General features: G+C 45.9%; 1 protein-coding gene across 1 annotated transcript; it reads right to left on the reverse strand.

The window, feature by feature from the left end:
* Positions 1 to 1,577: 1,577 nt before the first annotated feature.
* Positions 1,578 to 10,921, reverse strand: Tagap (T cell activation RhoGTPase activating protein). The gene is made up of 10 exons (XM_048420613.3): positions 10,764 to 10,921; positions 9,979 to 10,060; positions 9,840 to 9,893; positions 9,213 to 9,279; positions 7,803 to 7,969; positions 7,112 to 7,273; positions 6,567 to 6,676; positions 5,060 to 5,255; positions 4,171 to 4,285; positions 1,578 to 3,527 (listed from the first exon to the last, which is right to left on the reverse strand). Exons 2-10 carry the CDS (start codon positions 10,000 to 10,002, stop codon positions 2,293 to 2,295), a joined length of 2,130 nt encoding a protein of 709 aa, XP_048276570.3. The 5' UTR covers positions 10,003 to 10,060; positions 10,764 to 10,921; the 3' UTR covers positions 1,578 to 2,292.
* Between the last annotated feature and the right edge of the window lie 12,052 nt (positions 10,922 to 22,973).

The raw sequence follows: 22,973 nt of genomic DNA on the forward strand, positions 1-22,973 counted from the left end.
GTCTTAAATAAGTGAATAGAAGGATATTTGAGGAGGGTAGGGTATTCAGGACCCAAAGAAGGGTCACACGGAGGTCGAGTCATTAGTAAGGTGGGAGTATGTTTAAAACTTCCTGATTTGTCATCTTGGTTAGCTACTGGAGGCAGTGCTCTGATTCTTATGAGCAAGTCACTGAGAACCATTGTGGTAATGCATGCCTGTAATCCCAGTGCTTAGCAGGCTAAGGCAGTGAGGTTTCACATTCTGGTACTGCTTGATACACACACACACACACACACACACACACACACACGTGCACACACAAACTCTATCCATCCATCCACCCACCCACCTATCATCCATCTATCTATCTATCTATCTATCTATCTATCTATCTATCTATCTATCTATCTATCTATCTATTATTACATAGCTCATGTATCTTTTTTATCTATCTATCTATCTATCTATCTATCTATCTATCTATCTATCTATCTATCTATCTATCTGTCTGTCTATCTATCTATCTTCCTATCTTCCTACCTATGTATCTAACTAAGAACCTGGTGGAAGATAATTGTATCCTAATACTGAAAGACTTGGCTTAGTACTTGGCATGTGGCAGGTACTAAAGTCATACCTCTGTGAGTTTTCAGCTCTGAGAAGGAGTTACTTTTGTTTACTTACCAGTCTGAAGTGGATGGCTTGCCCTTTGATATTGATTTATTATTGGTGCTTAATAGAGCATTAAAAAGGATTTTACTTTTTATTTTATATATTATGTTTTATCTACATGTTCACCACATGCGGCCTGGAGGCCAGGAGAGGGCATCAGATCTCCTGGCCCTGGAGTGACAGATGGTTGTGAGGAGTCGGATGGTTCCTCTGCAGGAACAATGGCTAGGGTTTGTCTGTGTATCTCCAGCTGCCCTGGGACTCATTCTGTGGACCAGCTGGCCTCCAACTCAGAGGTCTACCTGCCTCTGCCTCCCAAATCCTGGAAATAAAGGTGTGTGCCACCACTGCCAAGCTTTTAATAGAGCATTTTAAAGATTAATGTTGCTTGAACAGCCCAGTTTATAACACAGCTAACCAAAGTCTCAGCAAGCCATCTCTGAGGAAGAGCCAGGCCTCTTTTATGTGTTGGTAGACAACCAAACCAGGAGTGCACACAGAGTCATAAAAATGGGCAACATTAGGAAGATTGGGGCCCAGGACTCCAAAAAAGTTTGGATAAATAACTTTGTCATTGAGTAGTAAAATTCTAACATCACAAACATTCATTCTCATGATTGCTGATAATAAAGAAAGTTGAGCATCACGAGTGTGAGTTGTGTAAGGACACTGGAAAGTCTCATTTGCTACAAATGGGAAGCATCACATTCCAGATTATCCTGTGCCTTATAGTTTTTCTTGTCCCCCGAGTAACTGTTTGCTGAAAAAAAGTGTCTCAAATCCTCAGAGAACAGAGACACAAGCTCCCCAAGGTGTGCGACAACCTGGAACAATGAGAATATGGTGAACAGATGCTAGATGAATGCACCAGAGTGTGGATGACATTCTTGGTGGATTGGGGAAAAGAGAGCACCAGCAAAGAATGAACAGGAGGAAGGCGGTTTATTGCAGTGACATTGCCCTGAAGTTTTATGCATGGCCCCCAATGCATACAACACCACGTTCTTCCACACTGCTGCACGAGACATTTCTGAGCTGCAGAAGCTCCAAGTGTTCTGCCCCCGTTTATACCGACATAATGTGTTTCCACCACTCCGTTAGGTCACTGAAAGGCCTTCCCCGGCTGCTGACAGCTCCCACACAGAGCGCAGTCTCTTCCAGGCTGCTGCCTTCTACTGTGCTGGACAGTTGTCAAGAGCCTGTCTAGAAAACAACCCTACCAGAGTTTCAGACATTTCCACCCCATGCAGCTCTCGGAAGATATGAACACTGGAAGACATCTGAGGTAACTAAGAAAAGTAAAGATTTTTCTAATCAATAGAAACACGTACCTGGGGACAAAAACCAGCAATATATAGAAAGTGCGCAGATACATGCATGCAGGATATGTGTAGACACCCTTTTCATCTAATACCGTGTCTATAGTACATTTTATACATTTACTATGTATTGCACAAACCCAGATACACACACAGTCTGGTGTGTCGCTGTGTGAGCCAGCCTCACAGAGGAGAACTCTACACGACATTCTGAATGAGCTTATTCGTGACTCTTCGGGAAGTAGAACTGACCAGCAGTTCTGTATACAGTCATATATTCACACACACCACCAGTTAGCCATGGCCAAGGTCTCCTTTCCTAAATGTAGGATTCTTTAGCACCCTGGAGTTGGTCGAACTCAAAGACCATGTGGCTGTGTCGTCGCCTGAGACGGTCCAACGTAGCCTTCTGCATGGATTCAGACACGGTCCTCAATCGGTGTAGCTCGGATCTCCCCTGAGTTTCCACAGAGACACAGACAGTCTGACTCTGTTTCCAGTGCTCGGTCATGGGAGACGATCTGTGTCCATCAGGTGTCCCTTCACTGTGGTCACCTCCAAGGCGAGAAGGCAGAGGAGGCGGAGCTGCGTTCCCTTGGAGCATTCTCGCTCTCATGCTGCCCACCGTCTGGCCGCTGTAGGCTGTGAGTCCCGATGCCTGGCAATGAATGGCTTCTTCATACGATGGTGGGCTTCCTGGCTTCCTCACATCCACTAGCTGGAACATGTTATCCACAGAGAGCGCCCAGGTTCTAGACAAGCTGAAGCCCAAAGCTGTTTGGCTTTGGATTTCTGACTCATTTTCCTGGATGATTCTGCCAGCAAGCTGGCTTTCTTTCCTCAAACCCTTCTTGATTTGGTCTCTAGAAAAGTCTTTGGGTTTCTCAGAGCCAGTGCTGGAGGTCCGGGGCAGCACTTTCTTCTGAGAGGCAAAGGAAAATGACATGGAGTGCTTTCTCATTTCTCTCTGGGGTTTGACCTTGTCTGTCTTTGTGGTGAAACTCTGGTGTCTGGTGAAGAAGCTTCTTTTGGGACAGGAAGGAGAAGGCACAGGTGAGCTGTCCAAAGATTTACCTGGGGAGACTCTGGAGAAAACTTTGGGTCCCAATCCCTGTGGTGATGCTAAACCTTGGGTCAAGTTCTTTATCTTTAAATCCACCGGTCTCTTGGGCTTGCCTTCAACTGCTGGGAAGACTTCCTCTGTAAATGGATCTTCAGCCTCATCACTCTCAAAACAAGAGGCTTCCGGGGGCATGGTGAAGTTATCCTCACTCTTGGTGAGCTTTTGTTTTGTCATTTGGCTCTTGAGAGACTCTTGTGAGGGTGACATGTTGGGTTCAGAGAATCGCCTGTCTTGCTGGCCAATGGAGCCTTTCAACCTGGCTACCATGCTAACAATGGGCTCTGAGCTTGACTCACAGGTGTCCTGTGGGCCCTGGTTATCCAGGCCAGTGGGTCCCTCCAGCTGCCTGCTGGGAGAGGGGATGGCACTCATGGGCTCCACATCTGGGTCATTGCTGTCATAAGCTGAGTCATTCTGCAGAGTCGACACATCTGGGAAAAGTTAAGGCAGAGGTTAACATTTTGTCCAGGGTCTTTTAGCAGCAGTATTTGTTACAGGCTACTCTAAAGATTATCCCCATGATGATTTGGTGGAGCACACTGGGGCTTGATCTGGCAATACACTGATTACATTAAAACTTTGTTCCTATCTAAAATGATCTTTAAATGATAAATGCAAAAATGAAATGGAGGGAGGAGGAAGGGAAAGAGATATCAGGAAAGGAAGATAGCAATGACAATATTCTTTAAGATTTATTGATCTGAATTTATAAGCTTGCTCCTTTGGGTAGCTCTTGTACTGGACTAATTTCCATTTTAGCGGATTCACATTCCACTGTAGAGATGGAACGTCCTTACTCCAACCCCACAACTAAAGTTTATTAAGTAGAATCAAGAGTTATTCGTGCCTCAGAATAGGAAGGAGAAAATTCCAGATTGATGAGAAAGAGTTCGGAGTGAGGAGGTGTTGGGGGTAAATTTAAGAGCAAGGCCCCCACGGTTAACGACTTTCTTACAGACTTCTGATTTGTGAAGGCAAATCCTGCTTCTAATACCAGGGATGCTTTTCATCCCTGCATTGAGGCCGGCATGGGCTTCTCCCCAGAAGCACAATCAGTGACAGAATGTTCCGTACCTGAACTGTCAGTGTGTTCCAGAGAGTCATCAGAAGTGATGCGGGAATGTGTCGGAATGTTCTCCCCAAATATTTCAAAGCAGTTGTCAATGAGGAATTCCACCAATGTCTTAACCTGTGAGGAAACACAAGCAGTTTGTCAGCATAATTACATTCATAAAAGAGAAGGTGGAAAAGAATGAAGGCGTATGGGGTCGACTACTAGGGAAGTGGCAGAAATAGAACTGGGTACTTATATGTGCCCAAAAAGCACATTGGGTTGGTTTTAATAATACCCTTTATTATTCTATTTTTTTCAGGTATACATTTTTAAATTTTTTTAATATTTATTTATTTATTATGCATATAATATTCTGTCTGTGTGTACACCTGCAGGCCAGAAGAGGGCCCCATTACAGAGCCCATTACAGATGGTTGTGAGCCACCATGTGGTTGCTGGGAATTGAACTCAGGACCTTTGGAAAAGCAAACAATGCTTTTAACCTCTGAGCCATCTCTCCAGCCCCCCATTTTTAAAAATTTTTAAAAATTACTTTGAAGTAACTGAAGTTTTCAGTTAAGGAAGTAGTTGTTCAGATTTCTAGTTGAACAGGCAGAATGTGATACCCAGGAGAAAAAGAACAAAGTGTTTTTTCTAGCCAGGAAGTTAGTGCTGTAAAGTTAGTGCTCTGACCCATCTCCCAGGACAACGGAGGGGACACGTATTTCACCCTTCAGGAAATGCTATCTAAGAGAGTGCATCTTTCCATGAGAAACATCCCGCAGTTGAGACGTCCACTGTGGGCCCTCAGCCAGTTTGAGAAACTCCAATCTGAAGCATTTCAGTGCTCAGCTTTTGTAGAGGGCAGACTCATGGCCGGGGACTTCCTCATACAGAGGCAGGACATACCTTATTGTTCAGGTCCTTCTGGGCCTGGAAGGACAGGGTTTGGTCATTCTTCAGAGCGAGCATGTTGGGCCCGATGCAGATGGCTAGGTTGCTAGAGTCCATCTTGTTGACCTCAGCGTTCTTGCTGATCAGGTGCAGCACGTAGACCAAGTGTCTGAGCAGGAGAAGGTTGGGCCGGGGGAGGCGATCTGCAACCCTGGAAAAGGTTGAGGGATGAAGGCTTTCATGTGGCTTTAGCCTGACCTCTCAGGAGGTTCTACCCAAACCGGACTTCCTTTAAAACGAGGAAGGTGCATTTCCAAAGGGACATTGTGAAATGCCCATTCACCCTCTTGCAGCAGCAGTAGCAGCTGGCATTGGTGGGGCCAGTAAACCGCAAGGTTGTGGTAACTGGGACTCCGCTAGTACCTTTCTCTTTATCCATAGAGATAATGGAGATGCTGCTCGGGAAGCAATGCCCGCGTAACCACCACAATCTGCTTTGCATTTGGAACAGTTTTGTCAAATTACTGTGTCAGAATTCTTCCTGTTTTGAGCCCCTGAGACTGATTTTCTCACACTTCTTTGGACTGTAATTTTTAGAGCAAGACCACCCATTTTTATATCATTCTGGGAAATCTTTAGATAGAATCAACCAGTGTATAAAAGTGTGTTTAAAATTAGAGTCAGGCAGTACTGAAATACAAACATTGTTCTAGTGATAAAAAAAAAAAAGATTGTTTCGTTGCATTTCAGTATTTCAAAAAATGAAGTGAGTCCAACACACGGATCCTTTTCATTTCTTAGTGTTAGTTTCTTGAAAGAGTTTTATACCCAAGTAAAAATTTATTATGAAAATCTTAGAATTCTGGGATAAGGGTGGACAGAAACTATCCTCCTCTTGGTAAATATTCAAGGCAAATATTTGGTGTAGGGGACAATTCTTGCATAGTGGTGGGCTTTCTCAGGATGTGGTGAAGTTCTGACATTGACAGAAGGCATTTGGGACTCCAGTTATGCAGAGGGAGGTCACACTTTCGTTTATAAATGTGATTTCTGCCAACTATTAGAATTCTTTCTTTTCCCTTTTTTTTTCTTTTCTTTCTTTCTTTTTTTTTTTGTTAACCATAAGAATTTAGAGTTTACTGTGGAGCTTTAGAAACAAAACAGTTCCTTCCAAGTTGCTCTGCTGAGCCATAAGGGTATCTGAGAGAACCGTGGCTGCCTAGCCTGTGGTAAAGCCTTCACAGGTCTGAGTTTTTTTCTGTGCCTTTAAAACTACTCATGCGTTTAGGTTCCCTCCTATCTTGGGATCTATGAGTACTGAAGTTTCCTTTCATCTTTTTAAGAAGGTCTTTCTCTTGTTTGGGTAGAATTACTTCCTGTAAATGCCCAGGGCTCCTTCTGGCGTCTGTGGTGGGAGCAGGTGAGCACTCAGATTCCCTGGACCTCACAGTCTCGGTGAGACCCGAATCCCAAAGCGCTCCCACAGGCTGCGAAGGAGGAAGGACGGAGACAGAGGACTTACTGCTTTAGGGCCTCGATTCGGTCCTCCTCGCTTGGCTTCTCCAAGGCGTCCATCCACTCCTCAAAGAGGTCACAGGATAGCAGCTTCAGAGGGATTCCTCGGAGAAAGTCCTGGAGGAAGAAGGGGTGCCATGCGGTGAGTGTTTTGTCTCCTTGTGTCCTACTTTCGCCAGACGCCCCTGTTCGCCAGTCACATCCCTGTATTTGCTTCCTTTAGGGGCCCCTTCCAAGTACTCAGGAACCTCCCAGTAACCAGCATAATAAGGTGCACTGTTCATAGGTAGGTGAACTCTCCAGATTTATCAATGGACGTGGCCATGGGGCAATCAAATAGTTTTGAGAGAACTATATGCCACCCTTTCTTTTGAAACCTGGGACCTGAAATAGGGTTGCTTATGTGAATAATTAAAAAGTTTAACTGAGGAAAGACTAAACTCGCACATCAGCTGACTTTGCCTGCAGGGTGCTGGCTTCCTGATGGGTTTGTCGGCGCCTCCCCCCCCCCCCCCCCCCAAAGAGCGTCTGACACGACTGCAGCAGGCTCACCTTGAAGACCACAGCCAGGAGGTGCACGGGCAGCTGCTTCAGATTCACCACGCCCCCGCAGTTAAGCTCCTCCTTCAGCTCCTTGCGGGCTTTCTCGCTGGCAGCTTTCCTGAATATTCCTTCCGTTGAAGGGCCTTTAAGGCAGAGGATGGCGAGGATGTCCTGCGGGAGCAGACACAACAGCAGAAAACGGTCACTTGGAGACACATTAACACATTTAACAGCGCATTGGCGCTGTTAAAGCACGGACACCGATCCGTAGGCTGTGTTACAGGAGAGCCTTCACAAGCTACCGAGGCCAGTGCTGCCAAGGATGCCCCTTCACTCATTTTTCTCCGAGGCGGTAAATTGTGAAACCACTAATTTTGCACATTTGAAAAGTACTGTGGGCCCCCTTCCTCCTCTCAGATGTTCTCATAGAAACACTAGCTTTCCCACAAACACCTTCTGCTCCCTCTAGGCAGAGCTTGTAGAAGTTACAAACGTTCTGCCTTCTCCACCCCACAAGTCACTCTGTGGGGTAACACTGCACACTGGTGGGTAACAGCAGGCAGACGTCTCCCCTGCTGCACTGGGAAGCTGGGAGGGGGGGGAGGCCTCAAAAGACGAGTTCCACCATGTTCAGAGTTCCCAAAGACTTTTTAGGTCCCGCAGAAAAGGGAAGTAGGTTTACGAGTCAACACACACCTACCTGGATGGGTCTAGGGAGTGCGCCATTTTCCCCACAGATAACTGACAAGGGTTGGTCAAACAGTGGCACTTTTAGCTCTGGTTCCAATGATCCAGAGAAGTCGGATGAAGGAGAGAGCTTTCTCATGAGAGAGGGCCAGGACAACACTTTCTTTCTCTTCTTAACTTCTGTAGCCAAGGCAGCAAAGAGATAAAGAGAAGAAACAGTGTTAATAATAAGCCAAGACATAGGTGGTGTTGGCCTCGTTATTCTAGCTATAGCATGTCACACTGAAAAAAAAAAAACCCACCCAAATTCAAAACAAAACTGTTGAAAATTTGAGAAGGCCAAGGGCATAACCCTTGATCTAGAAAAATTAACCCCAAACAACCGCCCTGTTTCCAGGGCAACCAGTCCCTAAACATTAGCACCAGAGTTCCTCAAAGCCCCACCTTTCCTGTTTCTAGCTTCGCAGCTATCAGGTACAGAAAACCAGCAAAATTTAACCGTGTACTTCAAAGCCGCACATTTTAATGTATTGTTCCTAATAACTACAGAGAATATTTTGAGCAATGGGTATTATTTTAACTTATTTCTTTGAATGCGAAATTTACAAAAAGAGCAAGTGTCTTGCTCAAGATCCTTCCGAAGATTCTGAGCAGGGCTGCCTGGTCACCTCCATCTTATCACTTAGCCACCACTAGAGGGGGCTACATCACTCAGGCAATCTCGCAGCTCCCCAGTCTGCATGTTTCAGTTCCCCAGACAGGCGGCCACCCAGACTTGACGTTTTGCCAAGTACCTGATCCTTCTGATAGCCATAAAACTTATGTGCAATGGGTATAGGAACTCAAAAGTCCCCATTTTATCTTTCTTCCCTTTCCCCCACTTCTAATTTTAAAGGCTGCATTTCCTAAACAACTGGCATTTATTTTCACATATTTTGTACTGGCAAGTGGAAGACAGACATGGACAATGAGGACCATCCTGATACTTTGGGAGGAGTGGTCAGATCCGATGCACATTGTATAAAATACGCTATAAAAGAGAATAACCGTGGGTGCCTGATCCTTTGGGGTTTGAGATCAACATTGCCCCGGGGACTCTTAGATGCTGTCCCCACTAAAGAGGGAAGCCAGTGGCAGGAAGAGCAGCGTGTATGTTTCTCCAATATGTGCACGCTTCCATCCTCAAGGTTTGCAAGACCCGAGGCTTGCCAGCCTGCTTGGAAATCCCCTGTGGAGCTGGACACCAGCTGCAGACCGACTCCCCTCCTACAGCACCTGCTGCTGTAGTCAAGGGTTAATGTTCTGCGGTCTCTCGGAACTCTTAGAAAACAATTTCCTAGTAAAGTAAAAGCCCTGTGGTTTTGCAAACCGAGAGAACGCTAGCTAGGCCCACAGAAGAGAGCCGTATGTTTTCAAAACTCACCAATTAGCTGGCAAATGCTGTCTTCACTCTCACATGATGTCAGCAGCGGGTGAGCCTTGATATCGCCCTGGAAATGTATTCAAGTTAAAATAGCGACCTGGGACACACATTCCCTCTCCATGGACAGACAGTCCCTCTCCACGGACACACATTCCCTCTCCACGGACACACATTCCCTCTCCACGGACACACAGCCCCTCTCCACGAACACACAGCCCCTCTCCACGGACACACATTCCCTCTCCACGGACACACAGCCCCTCTCCACAGACACACAGCCCCTCTCCACAGATACACAGCCCCTCTCCACAGATACACAGCTCCTCTCCACAGATACACAGCCCCTCTCCACAGATACACAGCCCCTCTCCACAGATACACAGCCCCTCTCCACGGATACACAGCTCCTCTCTACCTCTCCACAGATACACAGGTGGCCTTTTAGCCATCTTAGAAATTAAGTCAGTTGCATTGATTCTGCCTTCATCCTTCTCAGGCCAACGTTCTTGTAGAAGAGCTCCATAGATGTGTTTAATTTATAATCTGATGTTCACTTTACACTGACAAACAACCCGAACATTCAACAAACACAGTGCAAATAAAACGTTAAAGACAACTCTTTCTTACCTCTGACTGACATTCAATTAAGGTCTCCATGTTATTGGCATTAAGTGGTTTTGACTGAAAGAGAGGAAAACAGGATGGGTGAAGGTCTCTGGCTCTCGTGTGGACAAGTTGGATAAACGAGTGTGGGGGACTCACGCACCTCGAGACTGCTTGTCAACTTCATTGGAGTTGGGGCTGACAGTCCAAGGGGGAATTTCACCAGCGTGAGGCTCTGATTCTATCTACAATAAAATCATAAAGGAAAAGAGTTACAAAATACAATCACCAGTCAAATTTCAGAGTCAGATTGCCCAACACAAGAACAAAAACCAAAAACAAAGTCGTGAGCTTAAAGCTACTGCCCGGAGTTTTCATCTGAAGCCAGCCTCCCACTAAGAGAACACGAGAATCCCATCCAACTTTTCATTTGCATTTTTTTATCCAAATGAAATAAAATTTCCTATGTTTCCATGAAATAAGATAAAAATCACTCTTTCTTATTAAATGTCACTTATTATTAAGAACAGCATCTGAGAAACTTACTTCTAAATTCCTTAAGCCAGATGTCTTTACTACTCCGAAACTTCGCTGTCTGTTGTTATATTTCTACCAGGAGTGTCTGAATACAACAATAGCAACACTTTTTTTTGAGTGCTCCTACATCCTATATTAAATGCTCTACACTCCAATCTAACCCAAGTTAGAAAGAAATTTATTTCTAAGATGCTAGTTACAGTATACAGAAACTAAATCCCACATTTACAGAATTCCTGAGGCCCCAGATTGCAGCTGTCAGAGGACAGCCGAGCATTCTGCATTCAGAGCCCTGCTAAGACGACACACGTTCCTCGGCAGAGCTTTCCCAGTGACATATAATCTTCGGGACCCAAGACCCACGACCCTCAAGGTGGTTTACGTTCTGGCCTGTCACTCTGCAGTACTTACCCCGGGAGAGTCTGTAGCCAGAAATTCTTCTACCCCCAGAGAACTGTGGACAGCAGGAGGCACAGCATGACACCCCGACCCTTGGAATCCACCCACAGAGACAAGACACTGGAGCCCTCGGGCTCATGTGCCGAGCGTTATATGTGGCGGGGGCGGGCAGGTGGAAACTCAAAATATGACTGGGGCCGGAAGGAACATCACGGGCTGTCACACCAACGGAGCCAGCCAGACACTGCACAACTCTTACTTCCTCATTCCTTTTAGGGCCGCAAGGGTTCTTTCCGCACCCCCTCCCACCCCGTTTCAAAGTAAAAATTTCTACAAACTCCTAGGGGTGGAAAACATGACATAGTGAACTTAAGAGAGAGGCTTTGATTAGTGTCAAAGGTGGTGTGCGTGTGTGAGAAATTTTGTTATTCTCCAGATAAACATTTTATTTTCAAAAGTGGTTATCTCGCCCCCCTCCCTGGTTTGTCTATCCTGTTTGTCTCCCTTTCACCCACCACCCTCTCCATCCTCGGGACCAGATGTTAATGGTACATCTAGGTGCAGGATGTTACTCTAAAGCCAGAACAGAAACCAAGGGATGACTTTCCCTCTGTGAAAAATCATCACCCTCAGAAGCTACTTCAGATTCTTTGAAATTAGGGGAAATGCCCACTGAGAATTATATTTATCCCTCATGTAGAGAACCATAGCTCCGTGTTTACTGTGAAATACAGCCGGAGACAGCTATCCTGGCACAGCTGCGTTCATTTGGATCAGTGACTTTGAAAAGTGGAGTAAAGGGTCACGTGTCTGTCAATGTCGTGGCACCTCTGGCAAGTTTAGCAGAAAGAAATGGTGGAGAAGCAAATGCTGTAAATTATGGTGCACGTAAAAGTGGCCCTGCAAGCCGTCATCCTCTGTTACATCTCTCCTCGGCTTTGAGACCACAACACCACCTGACCCGTGTGGACATCAGCCAACATTGCACCTCGGGACTATGGCTTTGAATGTGTGACCGATTATTTGATGTTCGGCTCTGCAGGTTCCAGTTGTCCAGGTTGGTTGTCACGTTTTCGGTGCTGGAGATTGAAACCTGCCCCTCAGAACATGCTCTGCCTCCGAGCTGCACCCCTAGTCAGGATTGCGCTTGGTGTTCTTCCGGGTCAAGGGCGCTGTTGCTCTGGCGAAAGCGGGCTCTCCTCACCAGATGGAGGCCTCTTGGTGATGTGAAGATGGGACCTGCTTCCCAAGGCGTTTCATCTTAATTCCGCATCTGTGTTATCACCTAAAGGGACAAATCTCAACTCTCCTTGAGTAGAAAGACTTCAACGACTTTGTGCAAACACTGGCCTCGAGATCACCAGCTCTCATCCTCGGCATTACCATGGATTCTGCGCGGGGTTTGGAAGTTAAGATGTGAGTTTGCTAAGTCATTCTCCCCACCTTTACGGGTGCCACATACTCTTTTGGGTATCTTCAAGTACCTCTCCGCACGTAGTTATCAGCACACTATGCTGGAATGTGCCTTCTGATCCGGAGCCCCAAACGAGCCCATGCTTTCTCTCAGGGCAACTCTTCCAGCGGTTCGATTGTGAGCGAAGGCAAGTCGCCCATGTCTGGCTTATTAATTTCTACAGACAAGTCAGGGGTCCTCATGAGGAACACTCACCTAGCAGGGAGTTAGATTTAGGACAGGCACAATCCTGAAACTTCAGAACCCCCATTTGTCATTTTCACTAATAATAAATAAAATGCAAGTCACATCATCAGTGGGTTGGTGAGCTGCAGAAAGCAGCAGTAGATTAGTGTGGGCATGGATGTGTTGTGCATGTGACATGTATGTGTGCTCAGGTGTGCTTACGGAGGCCGCAGTTAGGTTTCTTCCTCTATTTTATCTTACTTACTTTTTTATTTTACTTAACCAACCTGGACAACTGGAATCTGCAGAGCCAAACATCAAATTTTCGGTCACACATTCAAAGCCGTAGTCCCAAGGTGCAATGTCAGCCGATGTCCACACAGGTCGAGTCGTCATGTAAGATTTTATCTTACTCTTAGAGGGCCTGCCATTTTGTCTAGAGTGGTTAGCGGTGAGCCCCATGCCCACTCTCTGCCCGTCATTAGGGTTATAGGAGCATGCTGCCATTCTGGCCTTTTCGTGGGTGCTGGGAATCTGAACTCAGTTATCCATATCTGTGCAGCAGGCTGTTACCCTCTGAGCCATCTTCCAGACCTCCACACTGACAAATTTGTGCAAATATCCATAACTGTCCAGGGACCAACAATGTTCAACTTGTAGTAACTAAGGGAGGTGTTGAGCAATTAGGGCTAAAATACAGCAATAGCCGTGGCAATAAAAAAGAGTAAGCTGGGACCTCACGCTTCTAAAGCAGAAAAATGTTGACTTTTATAGGACCCAGCTATTGATAATGGAACCCAGAGAGGTAAGGCATGCATCAATATTGGTGCCCCTGGAAACTCTGTCAGCGTCTAATTAACAGATCCATTTGTGGGACAGTTAGAGAGCCGCCATTGGCAGATGGTTGTGCTGTGGCACTGAAGAAACATTCTGCCCTCGGTGTGGCGCTACCCAAATGCCAGGCAGTGGAAGCAGAGTTGGAGACAGAGCTGTCTGTGGAAGACAGGCCTGCCCCCTGGTTTGGAAAATCTCACAATAATTGGTGGGTGGCAGCTTTCTTAGCATAGGACTATTTGTAAAGACAGTATGAGATGTATAAGTATTCTTGTCTTTATTTATTTTAAGATAAACAGATTGATTCTTATTTTATGTGGATAGGTGTTTTGCCTTCATGTATGTATTGCACCATGTATGTGTGTGCCTGGTGCCTACAGAGAGGGGACCAGAGACTCTGCAACTAGAGTTACAGATTTTTGTAAGCCTCTGTGCAGATGCAGGGACCTGAACCCATGTCCTCTGTAAGAGCAGCCAGGGCTCTCAACCACTGAGCCATCTCTCCAGCTCTATCTTTTCTAAGATGAAATGATCTGTTTTATGGCGATGATTATTGTTTAATACATCTTCTTTCTTCAACCCATTTTTTGAAGAGCAAACTCGTACCCTCCTGCTTGACAAACTTTTGTGTTCAGTCGATGGAAAGCAACCCAGATGGCTTCTGCACGGTCAGGCTGAAGAAAACCACAATGAGAACCATGCTTGTAATCAGGCTTCTAATTCCAGGACTCTCATCACCTGTTTCCTGGTTCCAACCACCTCTGCTTGGGAGACCCAGCTCTGCTCCGGGGACCCAGCTCTGCTCTCACCGCGGTCAGTCTGTAAGGACTGGAGGCTCTGCTGTAGGGCCCGTGCCTCACACACTGCGGTGTGTGTGTGTGAGTTTTGGGGAAGTCCTTTCGTTCCTTTTCCAACTTCCAGTCTTGGTGACCACTTCTGTCTTGCCTGTGGTGCACAGGACTTTGTGAATCACTTACCGCGGAACTGTTTGCCCTGCCTTCCTGGGAAGCACCAGCTTACTGCTTAGTCTTCTTGTTCTGTGCAGAGATCTTTTTCTCCCTTAGGTACGCCTAGGGTAGTGGTTCTCAACCTGTGGGTTGTGACCCCTTTGTGGGAAGTGGAGGGTGAGAATGACCCTTTCACAGGTCATAAGATATCCTACATATTAGATAGTTATATTACGATTCAAAGCAATAGCAAAGCTACAGTTATATAGTAGTAACAAAAATAATTTTATGGTTGGGATCACTACACCGTGTGGAGCTGTATTAAAGGGTCACAGCATGAGGAAGGTTGAGAACCACTGCCTTAGAGGCTCAGGTCCCTGTCTTCCTGTTCCTTCTCATCAACAGCTCTCTACACAAATTCCTGCTTTCTCAAAGAGTTCAGTTTCCTTCAAGCCTCTAGCACCATTCCCCTGCCTAACTACCTACAAACTGACGGATAGGTTCATCGTCTCGAAAGTTCAAGCTATGGATTATTTTGAAGGGGAAGCCAGCCTCCCCTGTGAACTCCCCACCTCCTCTCATGTGCTGGCAGCCTTTGACTGCCCACTAAAATCTTCCTCCAGTCCTCTGCATCTGGTAAACCAATGTGTGGCTCAGTCCAGTATCTGCCTGGTGGAAAACCCCGCCGTAGCCCAGAACCTAGCTGAAGTTCCATCTCTTCTACAGAGGGACCCTTCCGGGCTTGTCCCCCTTGAACAGCCTCTAGGAATCAGGGAATGGTGCTCACTTTATCCCTGGACATATCCAGAATAGTGTTTTCCACTCTGTAGTCACACTGCACGCCCTAAGACTTCGAAGAATTGAGCGCATTGCGAGCTCACTGTGAATTTTCCAAGATTAAAAATGGTCTGGCTGGGGAGGTGGCTCAGTTGGTAAAGTGCTTGTGTAAACACGAACACCCAAGAACCCATATGAAAAAGCCAGGTGAGATGGCAGTGCTTATAACCCCAGTGCCAGGAAGGGGGAGATGGACAGATTCTTGGGGCTCACCATCAACTGGCTTAGCTGAATCGTCACATTCCAAGTCAGCAACAGACCTTGTCTCAGAAGCAAAGTAGGGTGTAACCCAAGGAATGACCTCTAGGTTGACCTCTGCTCTCCACATGCATGTGTCCATATATATGTCCACACCAGTGAATATGTACACACGTATAAACACACACACAAACACACAGACAGTCCCCTCACTATCTTTGTTTCATGGAGAAAGCTATTTATATGATAAAGCAAAGGCTGATGGAGTGGCATCTGGTCAAGGTGAAGGCCAGCCTTTGCCCCTTGTCCTTACCATTAGCAATTGTCTGTGAACAGCCATGTTTAAGATCTGAGCCTTGATCTATAAGTGGTGAGCAAGGTGGGGGGAGCAGGGGGAGAGCTTGTCACATGTGAGTTTCAGACACCAGAGTCAGTGGCAGGAATTGTAAATATTCTGTCCCAATGGGATCTATTTAGACTCCTTAGGACCAAGTCCCGGACACGGGAAGTTCAGACACCCCACTGTTCTGGGGACATCCTTTTTAGATGAGAGGGAAGAGGCCCTTGGAATCAAGATTTAGGATTAAGGTCTGAGGTTGCTGGGAAGCAACATAGCCTGACTATCCTTATGGGTCCTGTAGCCAGGCTGGGTCTTGGTTCTCAGCTTTTATTTTTTTCTACAGGATTTTTTTTCAGGGTTTGGTTTTGAGTTTTGCATTTATTTGTTTGTTTGTTTATTGTTTTTTATTGAACTATACATTTTTCTCCACTCCTGTCTCTTTCTTCCCCCTTTTCTTCTACCCTTTCCATGAACCTCACGTTTCCAATTTACAAAGGTGATCTTGTCTTTTTCTATTTTCCATGTAGATTAGATTCATGCATGTCTCTCTTAGGGTCCTCTTTGTTATCTAGGTTCTCTGGGATTGTGAATTGTAGGCTGGTTTTTCTTTGTTTTATGTCTAAAAGCCACTTATGAGTGAAACATATATCTGTCTTTCTGGGTCTGGGTTCCCTCACTCAATATGATGTTTTCTAGATCCATCCATTTGCCTGCAAACTTCAAGATGTCATTGTTTTTATCTGCTGTGAAGTACTCCATTGTGTAAATGTACCACATTTTCCTTATCCATTCTTTGGTTGAGGGGCATTTAGGTTGTTTCCAGATTCTGGCTATGACAAACAATGCTACTATGAATACAGTTGAGCACATGTCCTTGTAGTACAATTGAGTATCTTTTGGGTATATACCCAAAAGTGGTATTGCTGGGTCTTGAGGTAGGTTGTTTTCTAATTTTCTGAGAAATCGCCACACTGACATTCAAAGTGGCTCTACCAGTTTGCACTCCCACCAGCAATGGAGGAGTGTTCCCTTTACCCACATTCTCTCTAGCATAAGCTGTCATCAGTGTTTTTTACCTTGGCTATTCTTTCAGGTGTAAGATGGAATCTCAGAGTTGTTTTGCTTTGCATTTCTCTGATGGCTAAGGATGTTGAGTATTTCCTTAAGTGTCTTTCAGCCATTTTAGATTCCTCTGTTTAGATCCGTCCCTAATTTTTTTTATTGGACTATCTGTTCTGTTCATGACCAATTTCTTGAATTCTTTGTATATTTTGGAGATCAGTCCTCTGTCCCATGTGGGGTTTGGTTCTCAGCTTTAAGTGAGAACTTGGGATTCAGGAGCCTGCCTAATATCCTGATCCTGGCCTCCCTAAGTTTCCTTATATGGTGAATTCTTATCTGCACATCCCCTAAGAACCTTCTAGGACAGTTGATGAGCAGGCAGTGTACAGTAACCCAGTCTGAGCCAGAATAAACCAAGTTTACAACTCTCTCTCTCTCTCTCTCTCTCCCTCCCTTCCTATCCCCCCCATCCTGTCTCCTCCCTCTCTCTCTTGTCCTTGGTAGGAAAAAGGCTGCCCCCAGGCAGATTTTATTAAACAAGGATTCCCTAAGTTTCTCTGAGGTTTGCTGGGCCCCAGAGTCCCTTAAAGAATGCACATCAATGCCGCATCTTGCAGAACCATGCCCTGCACCTACAAACGCCTGTGTTTCTGCAGTGTTGGTGCAGGTGATTTAAATTTTCACCTCAGATTTTGTGATAATTTATCTTTGTGTCAGAATATAAAATGGCCTCACTATAAAATAATATTTGAGGAACTCTGTGTATTCAGAAAGCCGGCTTGAAATCCAAGAAAGGTTAGGACAAAATGATTCTTGCAAATTGCCTTTCTTGGTTATTAGGATCCCGATGAAGAATTAGAAATAAAACATCCTGCAGAGAGGCGATTAGAATCTGCATTGTTGATGTCTCAGACTTCCACAGTGCCACTGACGGAGCTTCAGTTCACAGCGTTTATCACTTGAAGGGCCAAAGGGTCCCTCCCTTTACAAAGATTTCTGAGCCCATTTGGACCTGAAGAAAATGTGAGCAAAGGTAGCACAGTGGCAGAAAGGTTACCACAGCAACCCGGAACTCTAACTCTTAGGGTGTAATTGAGTAACTTTTTGAAGAAAAACAAGACCAAAGCACTAGCAAAACTGGCAAGTGAGTTTTTTTGTTAGTAGCTAAATTCACACGTGACCTTTGTAAAAGTCTGGATGAAAAATGTAGAAACTGAGGAAACAAGTTTGATTTGTCCATATCATTTGAAGATGTTTACTGTAGTCTAGTTTGAAGTTTTTGCTTTGTTTTTCTTAGCACTTAATTCTTTTTTCTTGGTGGGAGGGTATGTGGGGGCAGGGGAGGGCTCACTCAATGGTCTTATCTCACTATTTAAAGGTTTATTTATTTCCTTTTTTTTTTTTTTTTGACAGAGTCTCAATACAAAGTCCTGGCTGTCCTGAAACTCACTATGTAGTCCAGGCTGACCTCGAACTCACAGAACTCCAACTGCTTCTGCCTCCAAGAGCTGGAATTAAAGGGGTGTACCATCATACCTGGGTCCTAACTTAAAAATTTAAAGTATTTTATTCAGAACATATGGTTCCTTTCTTAAGATCTGACCCTTACTTGGGAAACCCTTAGCAATGGACTCTCGTGGCAGATCCAGGGATTAGGTGGCCTAGGTAGTCACTAAGTGGTTACTTCGTAGGGAGTTGGGGCTAGTGAGTGCCTTCCACAAGCAGACAGCAGGCAATAGCCTTACACAGTGGCCCCGGAGGGATAATCCCAGGGCGACGGGGCACCTGGAGACTGTCTGTGGGAGTGACCCATACACTTAAATGTTCAGCTCGCTCCTGCCAGGGTCCTCCTGGAATGGCAGAGAGGAGGCCCAAGTTGTGATCTTTGGGGCCCCATTACTCCTGGTCTCTCTACAGAAACAAAATTCAAGAACAAGAAACAAGACTCCTCCTGACTTTGGGCCATAAAATTGAACAGCGAGCTCTTAAAATTGTTAGACTTAGCTGTGTGATCTCACGTCTCTCCTTGATTGTCAGATGTTGACTGGAAACCATGAGTAAAGTAGCTGGACTTCTTTTTCTACCCCCAGCCCCAAATAACAACACAGAGACTTACTATTAATCATGAAAGCTTCATCTTAACTTAGGCTTTTTTTTCCAACTAGCTCTTACAATTTAAGTTGACTTGTTTCTATTAATCTGTGTTCTGTCCCCTGGTTCGGTTATCTCTGCTCTGTACTGTGTGCCAACTCTTCAGTGTCTCCCTGGCATCCTTGTACTGCCCGTCCCGCTTTCTCTGCATACGGTTGGCAACCCTGCCTTTCTTCTTCTTGGAGTCCTCGCTGTCCCCAGGAATCCCGCCTAACTTCTTTCTTCCCAGCTATCGACTGCTCAGCTCTTTATCAAACCAGGCAGACAATGCCTGCCTACGCAAAGACACATCTTCACAGTGCAAACAAATATTCTGCTATGTAACAAGCTTTCTTACTGGTCTCTCTTTGGACCACCAGCCGCAAACAAAGGTTTGGAGACTTATTATTAATTATGAAAGCTTGGCCTTAGCATAGACTTTTCCCCAACCATCTCTTATAACTTAATCAACCCATATTTTGTTAGTCTATGTTCTCTCATGTGGCTCGGTTACCTCTTTTTAGCCTGACACATCTGATTTGCTCTGAGTCTGCTGGTGAAATTCACACCTAGGTTCCTCCTTCTAATGTATCTCTCTGCCTCCAAGTCCCTCCTATTCTCTCTTGCTTAGCTATTGGCTGCTCAGCTTTTTATTACACCAATCACAGCAACACATTTTCACATAGTGTGCAAATATCCTAAAAATAATTGCTTGTTCTTTAAAAACTGTATGTACATTTGTGCGTGCATACGTGTGTATGTGTGTGTGCCTGTGTGAGTGCATGCGTGTGTATGTGTGTGTGTTCCTGCAGGAACATGGAGGCCAGAGGTCGTCATATCTGTCTTCAATTATTTCCCACCTTATTTTTTGAGACTTGCTCCCTCTCTCTGAACCTTGTATGTATGAATTTGTCTAGAATGACTGGCCCTGGCTAATAAGTCCCTGAGGTCCTCAGTGGTGGATTGTATGTGCAGGCTACTTCACTGAGGGTTTTTGTTTTGTTTTGTTTTTTGTCAAGGTTTTTTTTTTAAGATTAAGAAATTTTCTCTTTTTTTCCTTTTGTTTTCTTTTTCTTTTCTTCCATTTAGTTTTTTAATGTAAATGCTAGGGGTCCAAACTCAAGCCCTCACACTTGTAAAGCAAGAACTTTACCAACTAAGCCATCTCTCCAGCCCCACAGACACCATTTCTCTAAGCCGTGTCCTGTGTGAAGGCTTCAAATCTGTCATGCAGGGCCGTTCGAATGCTGTGTGTGTGGCAACCTCCTGGGTGGGTGAGGGGCTCCGTAAAACACCAACAGAGGCCTCACTCCACAGCTTTCATTTCGGCAGGCTCGGGGTGGGCCTGGGAATGTGCCTGCCTGGGGAGCCTGCTGCAGCCAGCTGTTCAGAGCCGCACTTGAAGGACTACTCCAGTGTGTTTTGCTAGTGTTTTGGGGAGTTAAGTAGTTTGCTTGGTTGGTTATTCCCCCGTGCGTTGCCGGTTTCACACTGATGTCCTGTTTCCAAAATTAGACTGCAGGCCCTTGAGATGGAGGAACTCATTCTGACTCTGGGACTTTGGGTCCCAGGAGTCCTGTCCACAGTTCACAAATGCTCAGTTTGAGAATGAGCGAAGACACAGGTTCTCTGTCAGTGGATGGACTTCTGCTTTTATTGAGCATTTGGACTCATTTCTGTTCCCCAGGGTCGTGCTCAACCCTGTGTTCCCAGGTGACCCCATGGAAGTTATTCCCCAGGGACTAACTTCTAGGCAAGCTTCTAGGAACAAGCGCCTTTGCTAGGTGACTGAACACAGATATCCTCTGCCTGGCTCACTTGGAGTCCAAGATCTGCTTAAGTAGACGTGGTTAGCTTCATCTTTTCTTTCCTTAAATAAATATGGCATTCTCCTGCTAATGACTCACTCCTAGTTGCCCTGGGTTAAGGAAACCAAACGAGTTCAAGTTGTGCCAGTGTGCTCCAAGCCTGAGTCACCTATGACCAAGGTGGCTACCCCTCATTCAGCTCTCGGCTCGCCACAAATGTCATCCAGCGTTCCCCGGACACAGGAAGGCCAGCTTCCTTAATATTACCCACAAGGACACTATGCATGTCACATTAGGCTTTCACAGGTACTGAGTGCACACAGATGACCGTATGGCCCGGTCGATAAGGCATTGGTTGTTAGTGGCTCTCTCTTGCCGAACGAGCAAAGGCGTTTTAGACATCATTCATTCTCAAGCTTCTTTGCTGGGTTTCCGAGCTTTGGAGAAAAACAAAACAAACAAACACCAATGCCCTTGCTACATCTCACAGGACGTAAAGTCAGAATTTATAAAGATGGGTCCAGACATCAGGATCTCTTGAGGCGTCAGGGATGGAACACGGTCTTGCCTGTCCTAGGCAAGCCATCTGCCACCAGGCTACATACACCACAACCCGCACTCTGCAAAGAATCCCAGTAGGCAGCCAGGGTTGGTGATCAGTGACTTGGAAACAGTTTCTGGGTAAGCCCAACTGGCAGTTTTGTGCCTGGATTCTTTCCTGCTATAGCCATGGGCACTGGGCAAGCTAAGGACCAGTTGGTCATTTCTTGCTGGAAAAGATAAAGGTTTCAGTTTCTCTCCACCAAAGAGCACAGCAGCTCAGAGGGAGGCACTGCTTCCCCAGCTCACCGCAGCCCTGTCTTTGCTCATAAAATGAGAACACAGAACGACCGATTCTGCTGCAATCCTGTGGTTGATTGGATGTGGTCACTATTTTTGCAGTTACTCCTATCAAGAGACAGGGTTTACTTCCCTAACCCTTGAAGCTACTTGATCTCATGACTTGAAGGATGTAGCAGACCGAGCTTTGTGCAGGCCTGCAGCCCAGGCCTCCAGTGGCCCTCACAGTTTCTACTTTTGTTGTCTTTGAGGCAGCTCTGAGACAACACGTGAGAACCCCAGTCTCCTTTCTGAGGGTTGGGAAGTCAGGCAAACCTGCGTGAAGCTGGCTCCAGCTCTTAGATGCTTGTCAGGCCATCCTGGAGTGTCACCTCAAAGACTCGTCTGTGTAAGCCCACGTGAAACCCACAGAGCCTGCCATGACGACTCAGTAGTCCAGACCAAACAGACGCTTGGCATTGTCTGCACAGACCCAATCTCCAGGTGGTTGTGATTCATTGGCAGATGCCTTCAATACAAACAGACTCTGTACATTATTGTCACGTTTGCACACTGGCCACCAGACTAGCATTGGAAAGCATTGCAAACAAGTTGAAATCACCAGTTTCTCCCCCACCTCAGCCACATAGCTTTATTTTAAAATAGCTTATTAAGTCACTGATTGTCTTTCTCACAGTGCACCGTGTGCACGTTGATTTATTTATTTATTTTGGTTTTTCGAGACAGGGTTTCTCTGTAGCTTTAGAGCCTGTCCTGGAACTAGCTCTTGTAGACCAGGCTGGCCTTGATTTCACAAAGATCTGCCTGCCTCTGCCTCCTAAGTGCTGGGAATAAAGGCTTGCGCCACCACTGTCCAGCATTTTTTTTGGGTGGAGGGTGGGGATTTATTTATTATTAACGTGTGTGTGTGCACATAGAGGTCAGAGGACAGCTTGCAGGAGCTGATTCCTTCCTTCTGCCATACAGGTTCCTAGGACCCAGCTCAGGTTGTCAGGCTTGATAGCAGGTACCGTTCCCTACGGATCCAACTTTCCAGCCTCCCTCCCTTGTGCGTTTTAAAGCGTTTTCAAGATGGTGAACTCTGGGTACGCCAGAGCAAGACTGCAGCTCAGCTCAGCACTTTCAGAGCGGAGGCAGCTGGACTGTAAATTTGAGGCCAGCCTGAGCTACAAAGTGAGACTCTGCCTCCTCGTAGCACCCCCGACCCCCATGCAGTAAGGAAAGGATAATAAACTCTAGACTAAATGGTAGCGACGTTAAATAAAACTCTACCATTGGTGGATGTGAAAAGAGTTGACGGGTACAAGCAACACAGAAGGGGTTTTCAGGACACAAAAGTCCACTGGAGTCAGAGCTCTGCATAGGACGTCACAGACTCCAGAAAGAATGACTTCCCGTGGTGGCATCAAGGGCTGATCTGGGATGCCTGGAAATCAGTTTCGTATTATTTGTAGCGATCAGTAAATACTTCTAGAGTCTTCACAGTGTGTGAGGTGCCGGAGGAAGCTGGAGAACATGGCTCCCACACCAGGAAAGTCGGTCACATCCCAGTCTTGCCATCCTAGTTTTCCGAGCTGTTGGCTGCTG

This window comes from Myodes glareolus, chromosome 1 (genome assembly GCF_982192425.1).
Source record: "Myodes glareolus chromosome 1, mMyoGla1.1, whole genome shotgun sequence".
NCBI classification, from domain to species: Eukaryota; Metazoa; Chordata; class Mammalia; order Rodentia; family Cricetidae; genus Myodes; species Myodes glareolus.

Coding starts and splice junctions, on each gene's coding strand:
- Tagap (XM_048420613.3), bottom strand. CDS start 10,002: ATGAAGTTGACAAGCAGTCTCGAG. Junction 5,256..6,566: donor CGAATCGAGGCCCTAAAGCA/GTAAGTCCTCTG, acceptor AACCTTTTCCAG/GGTTGCAGATCGCCTCCCCC. Junction 4,286..5,059: donor AGAAGGACCTGAACAATAAG/GTATGTCCTGCC, acceptor GTTTCCTCACAG/GTTAAGACATTGGTGGAATT.